At 38.6% G+C, this 15,302-nt stretch overlaps 1 protein-coding gene across 1 annotated transcript in view; it reads right to left on the reverse strand.

The window, feature by feature from the left end:
• LOC104616767 (myocardial zonula adherens protein-like) overlaps positions 1 to 15,302 on the reverse strand; it is a gene marked incomplete at its 3' end in the record, with an annotated part of 45,437 nt that overhangs the window by 810 nt on the left and 29,325 nt on the right. The window contains exons 10-12 of the mRNA XM_010281889.1: positions 14,643 to 14,748; positions 1,249 to 1,332; positions 666 to 820 (exon numbers count right to left, since the gene is read on the reverse strand). Of these exons, the coding sequence (XP_010280191.1) occupies positions 666 to 820; positions 1,249 to 1,332; positions 14,643 to 14,748 (345 nt within the window). The remainder of the gene's footprint in view (positions 1 to 665; positions 821 to 1,248; positions 1,333 to 14,642; positions 14,749 to 15,302) is intronic.

Here is a 15,302-nt window from a genome sequence, read left to right on the forward strand (position 1 = left end):
GAAGATTCAAGTGCAAGCCCATAGCCTTGCTCCCAGGGCTCAGTGCAACCCTGTTGCAGTGTTCAGGGCAGAGGAAGGGGAGGAGGAGAAGGGGAGGCACAATACCTGGATCTTTACGAAGCCATGCTACAGAGCCACTGGCTACCACATGTCAGAGACAACCATTCCGGTGCAGAAGTGGTAATGCTACCATGCTGTTTACTTGGCAATCTTCCACCTAAGGCTAGGATATCTCCAGAAACACCTGCAGCCCTAAACTGTTACTGTTGGTGTCACCTGCCCTTTAAAATGGTCCTGCACTCATCTCCCAGAACACAAAGAATAAAGCATGCATGAAGCCAGCATTAACCAGCCTCAGGGTTGAGCTGTCCATTGTCTTCTGCTGCACTGCCAGCAGTCACATTTCATCAGTACTTGCCATATTTCACAAAATCAGATCTTCTGAGTTCTAGCTTTACTCTCTGCTTAATCACATTACTGTAAACATGTAATCCCCCAACGGTTTCCAATATGTTTGCATCTTTAAAAAAAAAAAAATCCTACTCCATAAGTCGCTGAAGTACACTACACCTAACAGATGTGCTCTTTTAAACTTAGTGTGGATTGTGGGGTTTTCTAAAATTTTCTTAACACTTTATTAGCACAATGGTTTACTAATACAGCACCAATTAGGGACATTATGAAGAAGCTTCCTATGAACAAGCAGAAAAAGTAAATACCTGTATGGAAGATCACATCCTACAGCAGTATCTCTGGTTTCTATATCGGTCTTTGGTTGGTTTTCCATTAAATAGTCCAATTTATCTTGTAATTCTTTATTCTGGAAAACAGTAATTTTCATCACAAGTTTATTTATTTAAATTATGTCAATTAAACAAGGAAATAAAATAGCACATTGGCTTATCCCCACAAGAAATAATGTAAAAGTATTTATTGAGAAAATACAGGAAACCTTTCTTCTGGGGAAAAAATATAAATTAAACCAACAGTTTTATTCAGAAGCTTCTGTTTTAAGTAATTATAATACTGTTATAAAATTGTATGTTAAGAAACTCAGCATGAATATTGAGACTTTGTATTACATACATTTCTCACGTGACTGGTGTCATAGGTTTGATTTCCATACTGAAGAACAGCAAATACATACAGTTAATATGCATTCAGATAACATCAAGTGACATTGGTTCAAATTTTATTTGGTTTCATAACATAATCAGAATAATATAAACTTACAAAGTAATGCCTTACCTCACATTCTAAGAAAGAGATTTTTTCTAAAAGCTGTATTATAAATAATTCCTTTTCTTTTACTTTCTTCCTTAGCATTTCAATCTATGAAGAAAAAGAAAACAAAGACATTTAGTCAATTGGGGATGGGAAGAGGAAGAAAAAGACCTAGATACCACAGGAATAAAACATGTTTACTTTTATTGTTCAGCAACAATTGAATACCTATACATATTCACAAACTGCTTTAATCCATAGATTAGCTATCATCCCATACAATTAGGATTGTTTATATAAAGATGATACACATACACTAACACGTCTTTTAAGAATTTCTATTCTTCTGGAAAGAGAATGGAAACTCAAACATTGTCACGTAACAAAGCAGACTAGAGAAAACTTCATCTTGGATTCAAAGGCCTTTGCTCTAGTCCATTTTAACTACACCCAAAAATGTGTTGCGCATTTGCTATTTTCTTATTTGTTCAGTTATTTCCTGGCATACCAGACTCCTTGAAAAAAGTGCATTTTCATTTTATACCTAGGGAATACAAAGAAGTTATTTAGAAAAGTTAATGAGAATAAACATAAAAGTTAGCTGCACCAGAAGCATTGAATGTTAATACTGTTCTACATGGAACAGAAGACAATCCTCATATTCTGGGACTTCTGCTGGTCATAGAGCTATACGACGAGAACTTTTGCATTAAATCTTTCCCTGCTACCAGCACAAGCAGGTATGACCAGAGAAACTGGGTATGACTCAGATTTTATACCAGTCCTTTGCTGCTGGCCCAAAGCTGTTCTGATTGTGTGGAAATTTCTTAACATGTGAAAATGAAGCTCCTAGAGCCACAGCTTTCCTCTTCCCTTCTTCTGAACCCTTTGCTTAAACCAAGATTTGCTCTGTGAGGTTCATACTGTTATCAGCAATAGTCTAAGAGACCTGTTGACTAGCACAGAGGTCCGTTCCTTTCAGTTGACCACGTGTAGGAGGCAATAGCATCTTGTGCAAACGAACTGAATTTTCTCCTCGGACCAAAGGAAAAGTTACTTGCTCTCTCTCAACCCCTGCTGACTACACCTACTAAAATAGCGGCTAATAAAAAAAGCAAGCCAAAACAATAGCTAAATAACAACTTCAATTGTTACTGCTTCCCCCGGGAGGCAGTTCAGGTTATTACTCATAGACAGCTGTAGACACACACCACTTCAGAAGCACAGAGGACAAGGTGCTTCCTATATCTGTAGTTACAGTCGACTTTAGATGTGGAAAGGAGTGTTAAAAAAATTTTTAAGGAGAATCATAAGTAGTGCACTGAAAGATCAGCTGGAGGGACAAAAGCAATTCTGCATCATGTTTGCGTGCAAGTAGGAACTGGGAGAAGATGGATTTCCCACTGTGTTCTGTGCTCATGTGAGTCTTGTCCTATGGCGACAACAATGAAAGCTGATAGCAGCGGATACTCTTTTTGCTCAGTGTTAAATGGTGTCAGGTCAGTAATTTTTCCAATTAAATTTCAATCCACCTTTCCTGAACAAACCACTTCAGGTCAGAAAGCATAGAAGTCAAAAAACCATATTTTCCTCCAATTAAGTCCATGGGAATGCGTCTCTCAACTGAGGTGCTGCAACATCATTAGCTAAAGCCCTCTCCTTGCTCTGTGCCAGCTTTCTTTAACTAGGCAGAGCCCAACCAACAACTTCTGCTTTATCAAACAGTGTATTATCTAAGGCAATTGTCTCCACAATTCATTAAAGTAAATTAAAGACATAAAAAGTTTCTGATCTTAAGCCTGAAAGCAGAATCAGAAGTAAACCAAGCTAGTAAGTGGATGGTCCACATCACAAATGGAATGCCAGAGTCTGCCACGCACTGCTTTCAGTAAAGTCTCTATTACTGTATATATCAAAAAGTGCACCCCTTAAATTATATTAGATGAGGAAAGAAAGATACTCAAACTGTCATTACACCACTAGAAAAGTGTGTATCCCACACATTCCTTCACATTTTGGGGCAATATGCCAACAGCGAAAAAACCAGATCTATGCCTATAGCCTTTTTTATCACAAGAAAACTATAAAAATATTTATGCATAATAAAAAATAGGTATTTTCTATAAAACTTCACATTAAGTGAGGTAGCTTTTTTTGGTCAAATTACTGATTGGCTGTGGGCTTCATTGATACAATTTTAAGGAAAAAAGTAAAATGTATTTGTTAGCAAAAATATTTGGTGGACTTTTACTAAAGTGAATTAATTTTGTTAGAACAGCCAAACTGAAATCAAGGAAAGCTCAGAACACATTAATTTTCCCTGCCAGTCATTATGTTACATTGATATGCAAGAAAGGCCATTTCCAAATACTTGGGTCAAATTTTCCATGCACTCTCACCAGTCACTTTTAAACTGTGTATCATAAAATCAATTTTGTGAAAGAACATTAATGAACTCCTTCAAAACCACCAGGTAAAACTTTTCAGTATGTCTGGAAACAATGATCAGTAGAAACATTCACATCCTGCTAAAAGAGAATTATAAAATTCTCAAAAGGTACAATAAGCAAAACAACAGTAGTACTATCACTCTCCCAAAAATTTACTGCTAGGTATCGTAAAACATTTCAACCAAAACATACAGAACTATGAAGAAAATGAAGCAAAAGAAATGCATAAAGTAAACAAAAAATGAAAAGTTATAAAACTAACTCAACTTAAATTTAGTCTTCATGGTCTTCAGTTATCACATCTCATTGACACAATGATCATTTATTAAATCAGGTATTTCCTTTTTTTCCTCTTTTACTTCAAAGTGCATGCAAAAACTATCTATGTCTTCTAAAGCTATTATCATTTCAGTTCTCAAACCACAGAAACACAAAGATTGTAGCATTTTCAGAAAAATCATATAACATATTTTGATCTTCATATTTAAATACAACTTCATTTAATAGTGTGACTAATTTAAGTCAGCTATATCTTCACTAGCTCAATAGCTTCAGTCCTGCCAATAAATTTCACTTCAGAAAAGATAAACTGTTCTTTTAGGTCTTCCAAGTGGGTCTTCTCTATTAACATTCTGTTCTCCTGCTACATGTACGAGAAAGTAATTTTAACACCAGTAAGCAGTACAGCAGAAAGACAACTGAAGCCAAGCACAGCTATGTGATCAGGGGAGGGTTTTGCCCTGACAGATGTCCATTCTTGTTATTAAAGATAATATACCTCATCAGCTACCTATTCTGTTTTTCACATCAAACACAGAATATTTCTGGTTCCAAATAAGTGACTGAATTATCTATTATCCAAAACCAAGACCAAACTCTTGTGTTTCATAGCCATTTACCTGAAGTTATATTCAGTATGTTTACCAGTATTATGTACAAATAGATTTCTTAAATTAACTTAAAATTAAAACTTATTAATTAAACTTAATTAAAACTTATATTTTAACTTAAATAACTTAAAATTAAAACTTATATTTGTTTATTCTTCACATTGGCCACAGAGACACAAGGTCCCTAAAATAACTCAAAAATTTTCTTAACTAGAATAGTCTGAAGGCAAAAATTACTATGGACACCTTAAAAATCTAACAGAGAATACAAAGATGAAGACCTTGACAAACAGCTTCCTCCCCTTCCCAAACACAAATGTGAACTCCAGAAAGACATTTTGTCACTTCGCAGGAATGTTACTGCTTTTACTTTTTTGTGTGTGTGTGTGCGCGTGTGTGCGTGTGTGTGAAACCTCCAAGGGCTGGCAGACTGAACCATACACAACAGTAGTCCCCTACTATGTTTACATAGATTTAATGGGTTCTGGCTGGTACTATCTACTTTGTCCCTCTGAAGAATTATGGCAGAATTTTAAAATACGCCTTCTCTTCTACAGCATGGTGAAGAGGCAATGTGATAGTATATCGGCACACACACAAAGTCTTAGTCTAGCAGTAAAACAGAATGGAATGATTAGACCATGCCAATTACAGATACGATAAGGCTGTGAATTGGGTAACTTATATAAAACCTTTTGGTGGATCTTTAGAACATTACGAACTCAAAGATACAGCCACACAGACTAAATACATTCCAGGAGAAGTAACTTCAGCAGCGGCTAAAATGAGAGAGGCTGTTTCAGTGCCAGGGAAGAAGTCCTGCAGTCCCTGCTCCCCAGATGCAGCAGAGCTACCCTTTGAGGCCACTGCAGAAGGAAAGCAGGGCCAGAGTGTAGCAGGGCACCTACAGTACTTCATCCAGACATGTCGCATCCCCAGACACGTTGCCAACTAGTTGTCTCAGCAGCTACTGCAGTTCAAGGGCTGAAACAACTTCCAAAATTATGACACACCTTTAAACCTACCCACAGGCCTGACACAGATGACACATCCCACCAGAGTAGTTTACTACAAAGAAAAGTTTATTTACTGAATAAGGACTTGAGTACACATCATCTTATGCCATTAGCACCAGAAGTAAGCAAACCTGATTTGATTAACCCTTGAGGGGATATGACACAGGAAACCAGGAAAAACAGGAATAACTTTATGGGATTATGTTAATATATTACTATATTAAATAAAATGCAACCTTAATTCAATACATTTATAGAAATCACATTGCATAAAGTAAAAGTGACGGTGTTCTTTGAGAGAGGAATGTAATAAGAACACTGGATCATAATGCTGATGCTGGGTAAAAGCACTTCAAAAAATAAGATTCATGTCTTGCTACTTAATGTCATTTTGATTTTTCCATAAAAATGTTAATTATGGCAAACTAAAATAAGATGATAACACTTACAGCGCCATAAACCTGTATTGCACAAACCCAAGTCTTCAGAGTGTCTTTGTTTCAAGGAGTTGCAGACGGAACAATAGATTTTGACTTCTGGTTGAATATAAGGTAAGGAGAAGGAGAGGAAAAACCATATAGGTCAAGCAATACTGAATTGAGGGCCCAAGTAATGGCCAGAATAGCCTAGGGTCAGAAACAAATCAGTGCAAGCCAAAGACTCTCAACTCTTGGATCTGAGTCACTTCTGGACTGACTCCAGGACAAAATTATCACCAAGATGTTCCTACATTTCTTTGCTCAATGCCCAAGGGATATAATCCACCTCATCCTTGCAGTGTCTGCAGACTTTAGCATTTCAGCTCACTGCCAACTCGGCAACTTGCTCCCAAATCTGCCTATTGCACAACTACCCTCTCAAATTTCTCCACCATTTTGTGCAAGCACTATCCAGGTACATCCTTCAGTCTCTCCTCTTCCAACCTTCGCTAGAAGTGCCCAGATAGACTTTCCCTGGCACTTATATCTTGACCTGACTTGCATTGTTAGACTGACTTCTTCTCCCAAGTAACTAGTGATAGGACAAGAGGAAATGGCTTCAAGTTGCGCCAGGGGAGGTTTAGGTTGGATATTAGGAAAAATTTCTTCACTGAGAGGGTGGTCAGGCATTGGAACAGGCTGCCCAGGGAGGTGGTGGAGTTGCCATCTCTGGAACGGTTCAAGAAACGTGTGGATGTGGCGCTTCAGGACATGGTCTAGGGGACATGGTGGCGCTGGATTAATGGTTGGACTTGATGATCTTGAAGGTCCCTTCCAACCTAGTGATTCTGTGTGATTCTGTGACTAGCCATTCTTTTCCCTGCATGTTTCTACCAGTATTTCACGTCTACATTAAGCAGTCAAACAAAACCGGCAAGCTACTTTGCAATATCATTTTACATTAATGACCCATTCATTCCTTTCAAAACAGTTCTGCTAACAGTAACAATACAAATTTAGCAACCCTGGGCCACACCATCAGCCTCTTTCCTATCACTTCATTCTCTCTTACTCTCCCACCCCTCTGTATTCATTGCTCCTGCTTCCCCTTCTCCCCTGGGAGACATCCGGCTATTCCAAAACTGGAAGAGAAGAGCTACAAGGCCCAAGCGACAGTTTGACAGTGCCCATTTATCTGGTCTGCCAGTGACTGAGGGGCATCATAAGCTTAGGCCACCCCAGGGGTGGGGAGCAGAGCAGATTCCCCCCAATGCCGTAACAACTAGGAGAGATGAAGGCCCTGGCTCCGTCCCTCAGTACACACGTGCCGCTCAGGAGCTCTGCGCCTGGCGACAGGCCAGTGTGGCAAGGTGCAGGCGAGCTCAGCCCTTCGGCCACCTCACTTCAATCCCCAGCATTCGGCTGTCAGGCACAGGAAGGGCACGTGATCTCTCCCCATCATGGCAGGATCCGCAAAGTTCCCTGCAGATTGTGGTGAGTGTGCAGGTTGCATTTCACACACCCACTGCAATTTTTAATGATCTGAATCAGCACCTAAGGCCCCACATGCAATGTGAATCATCCTGAATTTATCTGCTGGCTCAGGATCAATATGGCCACAGCACTTCTTTTCAAGCTCTGTCCTGCTTGACTCAGTCCTATTGCTGTTACCACCTCTATGCTTTTGCCTCCTCCTAAAACCTTGAGGTCATTTCTCTCAATCTCCCTCAATTTCCAGATTGTCGCCTTATCTTGTAGCAACTTCCAGAAAATTCAGTTCTTCTTGTCCATCCCATCAATGAAGATCTGTTTCTTTCTTGCTACTGCACCTTATCAAGTCTCCAATACATCTTCTCAAATACCAAAGATGTCATGCTATTTGAATTGGCTGTGTAAATACTTTTTAGGAAGAGCTGCACTTATTAATTTCTCTTGCTCCACCAGGCAACTAAACTTTGCTTCAGTAAGATAGAAAGCTAGATGTACAAGTCAACAGCATTAAATTGATCTCATGGATAGAGCAGCTAAGAAGAACAGTCAAGAGGAGAATTGCAAGACCTAAAAGAAAGAGTCTAAAGAAATGCTGGAGATGCAAGGAGTGATATTAGAAGGGAAGTCAACAGAATTACAAAGAAATTAAATCAGAAGGAAAAAGCATCTTAAGAGAGAATTAAAGTTGTGTCCAATTGTAGAGCCCTTATAAAGTCAGTCTGAAATAGCAAACTTGATTTTATCCTGTGTACTCAGACACAGTTCTGGAGGTTTGAAATATACAGTGATCTATTGGATTGGAACAGATCCAGCTGTTAGGTAAACTCAGTTAACATTTACCGCTTGATATTATCATCCATTAGTTTAAAATATTTATCAGAACATGACAGCGTTAATATATTTAGGTATTATATATTATTCAAGTATTTTCCTTATTAATCTACCATTAATGGATTGGGCATCCATAACACTGATACAGAGACATGAACAAACTGGTCATAAATATGACTAAACACAGGACAAACACATACTGTATGATAAAAAACAAGACAGACAAGACATTGCAACATCAGCCTGAACTCTCAGAGTTAATTGCTGTACAAGGAGAGCAAGATTTTACTCAGTCCAGTATTTCACTGGAACTTAAGTGGTATTTATCAGAGGCTAGACAAGAGTGTTGAAATTTTTTCAAGGAACGTAATACAGTTAAATAGCAATGAGCACCTTCACCTTTTAATGCTCCTTAAATCACTTAAGCGACCTCTCAATGCTTTTTGTATTTTAAAACTCCTATTGTATTTAAATAAAAAAGTGACAACTGATTTAAGTTAATGCACCAACTTAAGAGACCTTCCTAAATTAACAAGCTGTGTGAACACATTACACCAGTCTCTGATGTACATCTATTGCTAAAGCAGGTCCACAGGGCCTAGATGTCCTAATGAGTTATAAACACTGGCACGTTGTCTAACAATTCAACCCACCTTATTCAGATCTACCTTAGTAATGTGCAAGTTTTCTAATTAATGACTTGGCCAGGCAATTCCCAGCTAAAGAGCTGATGCTATGCATGTATAAACACTCTCACCAAACACCAGCAGTGATTCTGCTTCTGCCAATAGATAAGCAATGTACTGCATTGCTCAAGTCCACTGAGGGCTGCCAAACACTTGAATTGGGGGGTGGTGAGTTATTTATGTTCTGCCATTTGTCATCTTCCTCCAAGTTGCCAAGGTGCGTTTCTCTTTCCTGTGTGTTTTGCTGTTGTTGTTTTCTTTTTGCTGTAGGTACTGTGCAATGCAGATTTTGGTTAGGAAAAATTTGGCATCTGTCTGTGGCTGGTAATTTCATCTTCTCCTCCTCTATGTTTCTGTGTGGCTTCTTTTACTTGACCTAAAATTGAAACTGTACTTCCATATTAAAACTGGGATATTTTTCTATATATCTGGAGTTGGAGTATCTTGATACAGAAGTTTTCAGCTGGTTAAGTCTTTGGTAGGAAAATTTCTTCTTTATTCCCCATTTGTGCAATACAAAGTATCTTCTGTATTTGGCATATCATTTGCTCATTAGCACTTTGTCCTTTCATGCAAGTATCTTCCACAACAGAACAGGATACAGTTTCTCCCTGGTGTTTGGTCACCATTTATTATCCAACGAATCTGAGACTAAAGCTGGAGAACAGCTCATGGGCCATGACCTAGAGACAGTTCAATTCAGTAGTTAGGGGAATTTCATGTGAAACCTGAGTTCTGTACATAATTTCTTGGCATGGAATCAAATACCCTTTTCTCTTCTCAGTCCCTTTCGGAAGAACTCTCTACATTTGCATCAACCCACTTGCCTTGCTGACAAAATGTAAACGTTTATTTCCTTCTCTCTCCTGCTTCTCAACAGTGAAACAATATTACATACAAAATAAGCTTATTGGGCCATGAAACTGCAATCCATTTCAACGGCAATTGCACAAATCTCAAAACTAAAGCTCTCTTAAATCTCTCCAGGTTTGGAACTGAGATCAAGCCAGGAAATACTTTGGTAGCTGATTTAAAAGCTCTCTCCCATCTCCTACACTGGCACAGACAGAATAAACTGATTGACCATATCGAATAAGTAACATAAGACAAGTTTTCACCCCTCTCACAGAACAGCAGCAATTTCAAGCCTGAAAGAAACAGTGTGGTAGCAGTTTCCCATGCTCTCCCACAGTGCCTCTGTGTCTGCACCTGCCTGCCCAGTTCCATCTCTGCATTGGACACTCCTTAGTGGAAGGGCCTGAAGTTTGCGTGCTTTCACCCTTCACGCAGTGAGTCTCCCTGCAAATTTTTCCTCTAATTGAACTGGCTTTTTCCTGGATTGTATTTGAAAGTGTCTCTCTGCCCAGCCATACTTAAGATGGCTACTAACTGAGTCTACCATTATTAACGTTCACTGATTTCACCACTGAGCTCTGTGTGACCCACTCTGGCCATCTGTCTCTTCTCACACTTTTTTTGAACGCCTGCTATGTACAAACAATATGAGAAAAGGGCTGGGTTTCTACACACCTGCCAAATGCAGTTCAACACAGGGATAAATCTGTCAGCCTTAAACCATCTGCAATCTCTCTCCAACAAGAACATGAGACTTTAAGACTATGCAGGATAACTTTCTACTCAGCTGGTGCTCTAATGGGCTGCAATCTTGACTCTCACAGCAGAGAATCCCTACAAGGCTGAAAAATGGGCATGCATGGATCTAACACATCGAGACGTTGAAGGTCACCAACTCCAGCAAACTTCCATTTTATTTCTTCCATTTATTTTCTTCTGGAAGTTATTTTACCTGCTTCTATTTAATTTATGACTGGTCTGGCAAGGTCAAGTTGAAAAAGGTTCTATTAATGCCTGAGATGGAACGGTTTATTTAAAAAAAAAAATGTAAGAAGCAAATTATTTCTTTGCTAAGGAGTATAAGCACACTGAACTGTGATTGCCCTTCTCTGCATGGGCTCACATGTACCGCATTCAGTACCAACAAGATGGGTCCTGTGAAACGGAAGGCTTTAATACTCTCTTCCTTCATGGCCTTCTACATTTGGTACTTCTCTGCCAGCATCCCCTTTTATGCATGTCTAGATTAGGACTGACTACAGACTCCTGACACATTTTTAAATGCCATCAAAACAGCATTGGAGGGGTTAAAGCTGCCTACTGCATCACAAAACTCCACCATAAAGCTTCTCTTTCACTTCCTCCTGACTGCTTGCTGTTCTTTTACAGAATGCCCTGCACCTGTCCCTTGCAAATGATCCATCATATTTCCCTAAAAAGGCCTGGAGAGCAATCTATTTTGTGATTTTTCAGCCAGCAGATTAATCCCAGTACTTGTTCAATTTTGACAGTTCTCCGTGTGAGTTTGGAGCAGCATATCGTGTTTGTTCAGCACTCCTTTGAAAGGATGTTCATTTCTGTAGCTGCACTTTGTCTAAGTTTGAGATGGTAACAGCATAAACCCGTTGTGGTTTACACTGAAAACTCATTTATACTTCAGATCTGTGTCCGAATATACCAAGATAATACCGAATAAAGCTCATCCTGTAGTCAAGCAAGCATAGGCTTTGCCATCATTCTCACCTAGTTCATATAGTTGTTTTGTTTCAGCCTCTAACAAAAGCACTGCTGATAATTTTGGCTATTTACTTTCTTCCCACTTCTGAGTTTCCCAGATTAGCTTTTTCTCAGTCTATTCTCATGCAACAGAGAAGCTAAGTGTTTCAGAAAGCAGGCTTTCTAGCTGCTTTGACATTCTTTCTTTCTCAATTGTATTCTTTAAATGCAAGTTATTGATCATTATAATAGTCTCATAAGCCCTAAGATGGAATGTTATTTTACAGATACCAGCCATGAAACTATTGCAACAATGAGTAATATGGCAGGTTTTCGTGACACTTTTCTAGATACTCCTAGCCGTTACATTCTGCGTTCGATTAAATTTAATGTAAAGAGGACGTGCGTTCAAATGTAACCTGATGAACACATTTTCTGCAACCTAAGTAGTACTTTACTCTAGAAAGTATATTTAGTGCTGCTGCTCACTAGTTTTTAATTTAACTCCAAAACAGACTCTTCAGATAGCATTCTTTTTCAACAGCCTACTTTAAGAAGTATTTTTGTTGCCAGTTTCTCAGCTTCTATGGCATAGCTAGAAAGTGTTGCTTAAAGTGAGCCTAAAAATACTTTAATATTTATGTAGAAAAGAACACAAAATCATGAAAAATACCATATGCCTGGATAGCTCAGGGCATATACATCTGCAATGCTTTTTATTTTCCCTTACAGTGGACAGCTACTCTTCTCTGTACTATTACAGCTGCTATTTTTAGGCCTTTAATTAAAAGAGTCCAGTTTAAAGTAGTACATGCCAACTATATTGTAGATATTTCCTCACAGTACAAACAGAAACCACAGATAGCACAAAATTACAAAAACATTAAATGCCTAATGTATTTGGTACCATCTGACCTGATCAAACCTCTGTTACAGGAATCTTTAGTTAGCTCACAAGTGAAAATACAGATGTAGCTACAGGTGTTCATGCAGTTCTCAAGGAAACTGAATTACAAGAAAAGCTAAAACACACAAGAGCTAGAGAGAGCAAAATATATTCCCTGCGACTACATGCCAGTCAACAATTTGCAGAGAGATTTAATTGATTTTGAAAAGCAGGTAGTCAGACATAAATTAAAAGTACGCATATTTGACAGCTAAGTAGTGAGTTGGTCATCTAACATTCTACTTATTAAATAGGATAACCAAAAGATCTAGAAGGGTTTTTTGTGTATATAAAAGCACCAGCAGAGATAGATTACAAGGAACCAGCAAGCTAAACTCATCCATTAAACCTAATATTTATGAAATAATAATCGTTGGCCAAAGCTTTACAACATGTTTTTGCCAAAACACCCCATGGAACTGAAAGTATTTGTTATACCCACACAGCCCACTAGAAGTCAATTGAGCAGTTTAAAATATATTTAGTAATCAAGGGCAAAGTTTAGGCCACCATTCTCTTGTATGTTACTAGAATCATCTGGGTTGCCACATGTTGGCATGGTGGCCTCAAGTTGCGCCAGGGGAGGTTTAGATTGGATATTAGGAAAAATTTCTTCACTGAGAGGGTGGTCAGGCATTGGAACAGGCTGCCCAGGGAGGTGGTGGAGTCGCCATCTCTGGAAGTGTTCAAAAAACGTGTGGATGTGGCGCTTCGGGACATGGTTTAGGGGACATGGCGGCGCTGGATTAATGGTTGGACTCGATGATCTTGAAGGTCCTTTCCAACCTAGTGATTCTGTGATGTATCAAAGTGACAAGTCCTTTCCAACTTTTGGTTAGAACAAAAGAAGCTCATAATATGATGGTTTGTTTACAGAGATACAAAACAGATTAAATAATTGTTCCCATAATCCATTAGTTACGTGGACTGGGTTTTTAGGTGGAAGAAGTTTTCTTTAATAAAATACCACGGTATAAAGATTGCTAGCTCAGTTTTAGACCACCTGATATGATGCTTGAAAACAGTGAAAACGGCAAGCTGAACTAGAAACAAAACCTCAAGACTTTATACCAGTCTTTTATACTGATGATATGACAGAAGACCTCTAATGCAGAGAGATAGGTACTTTTAAAAGGCACCTAGTATCACACATCTGATCATACAGCAGAACTACATCCAAATCATATATATTTTTCCCTATATCTGTTTTGTTTTATAACTATTGTTTATATATATTAATATATTTAAAAATATTTTTTAAAATACCACCTTGATAAAAATGGAAAAACTCCATGTCTGACCAGAAATCCTATAATAGCACATTGTGAATACAGAAAGAATGCCTTAGGTTAGAATGGTTTCCAAACTTTTGGTTTTATGAACGTGTGATGTCCAAATACAAATAAAAGATATTTCATGAACGCTTATCCTCTGTACAATAGCAAGGCTCAGTGTAATAGTGCTGTCAGTCTGCTTTGTAAAGCTCCAATTTAAACTTAATTTACCTATTTCCTATGTCATTCTTTCATCCACTGTTTGCAGTCACAGCCTTCTGACTGCTAAACAGTTTCTGGGCACATAGGTAGCCTGTAGCTTAAAGCAGCTTTCCAACAGAAAGCCAACTAAAATTTTACAGGAAATTATGTCAGCTAAGATGATGGCCCAAGACCAGGGTAAAAAAGAGGAGTGGTGAAAAACTGGGTTTAACCCTCTCTGGGGGACCACATAAAAAAAAACAAACAAACAAAAGGCATTTTTTGGCTTCCACTTCTGTACAGGAAGGAGACCCTCAATGGCTAGTCTGCATGGTTTCTGCAGTTACTCTCTGAATGCTTCAAATTAAGTTGGAAGTTATATATTGTATTTCCTGGACTACCATGAAGAGTTCCAGAATTAGTGTCAGCCTAAAGACCCCAGTATATAACCCACAGCCACCGGATTAAATTGCTTTCACCTAGCCTTTCTGCTTCACTAGCTCCAGATGCTTAACTCATCTTCCATTGTGTTTGTAACTAAGGTGGCATAAGGAAATTGCACACAGAACAGAGTTCTCTTTGGATTATGTACTAAAAGAATCAGCGTTCCCAAAAGACTCAGAATTGTTTTACTAGATCGCACCTCCTCAACCATGTGCTTGACTTTCTTCTGTTGGCAGTGGACCATATCATCCAGATGTTTGATTCGCTCTCTTAGGCTAGCTGCTACCTCCTCCAAATGCTGTGACCTAGCAGAACGTAGAAGAATTAGGCATATAAATGGGGAGCTATGCAGTATAAACAAAACAAGAACAACTGCCATAATCCCACCATAAATCAGGAAGACTAGGTCAAGAGCTAGGCAAGTCAAATTCCACTGACAGTTGTCAATTTGTCCAAAGTACATTTTAATGGTAGTCTTTTAGTCAAAGTGGCTGTCTCCACCCAAGTTAACTCACCTTTGTCTTGCATACTGGCGTGCATACTCAGAGCCTGAAATGCTGACAATTAAACAATGTGACAAAGCTGGTGTCCTTAAGATGTCTGTTTTTTCTTGAAGTGAAAGGCATTTAAACAACTAGATCTTTATCGTCAGTAAGACACATTTATCCTGACTTTATCACCTGCAAACTTTTTGGAAATATATACTAAATAAAAGCCAGGAAGCATATCTGCTGGCATCCTTTTAAAAGTTCTCCTACTACAGGGAAACCTTGAGTCAAGGATTTGACATAGTTGCCAACAGCAGCATAATGCTAACGAGTAATATTAACTCATCAACAGTCAGCAGGACTTGTTGTGG

The sequence above is a fragment of the Phaethon lepturus genome, unplaced genomic scaffold (assembly GCF_000687285.1).
Source record: "Phaethon lepturus isolate BGI_N335 unplaced genomic scaffold, ASM68728v1 scaffold52950, whole genome shotgun sequence".
Classification (NCBI taxonomy): domain Eukaryota; kingdom Metazoa; phylum Chordata; class Aves; order Phaethontiformes; family Phaethontidae; genus Phaethon; species Phaethon lepturus.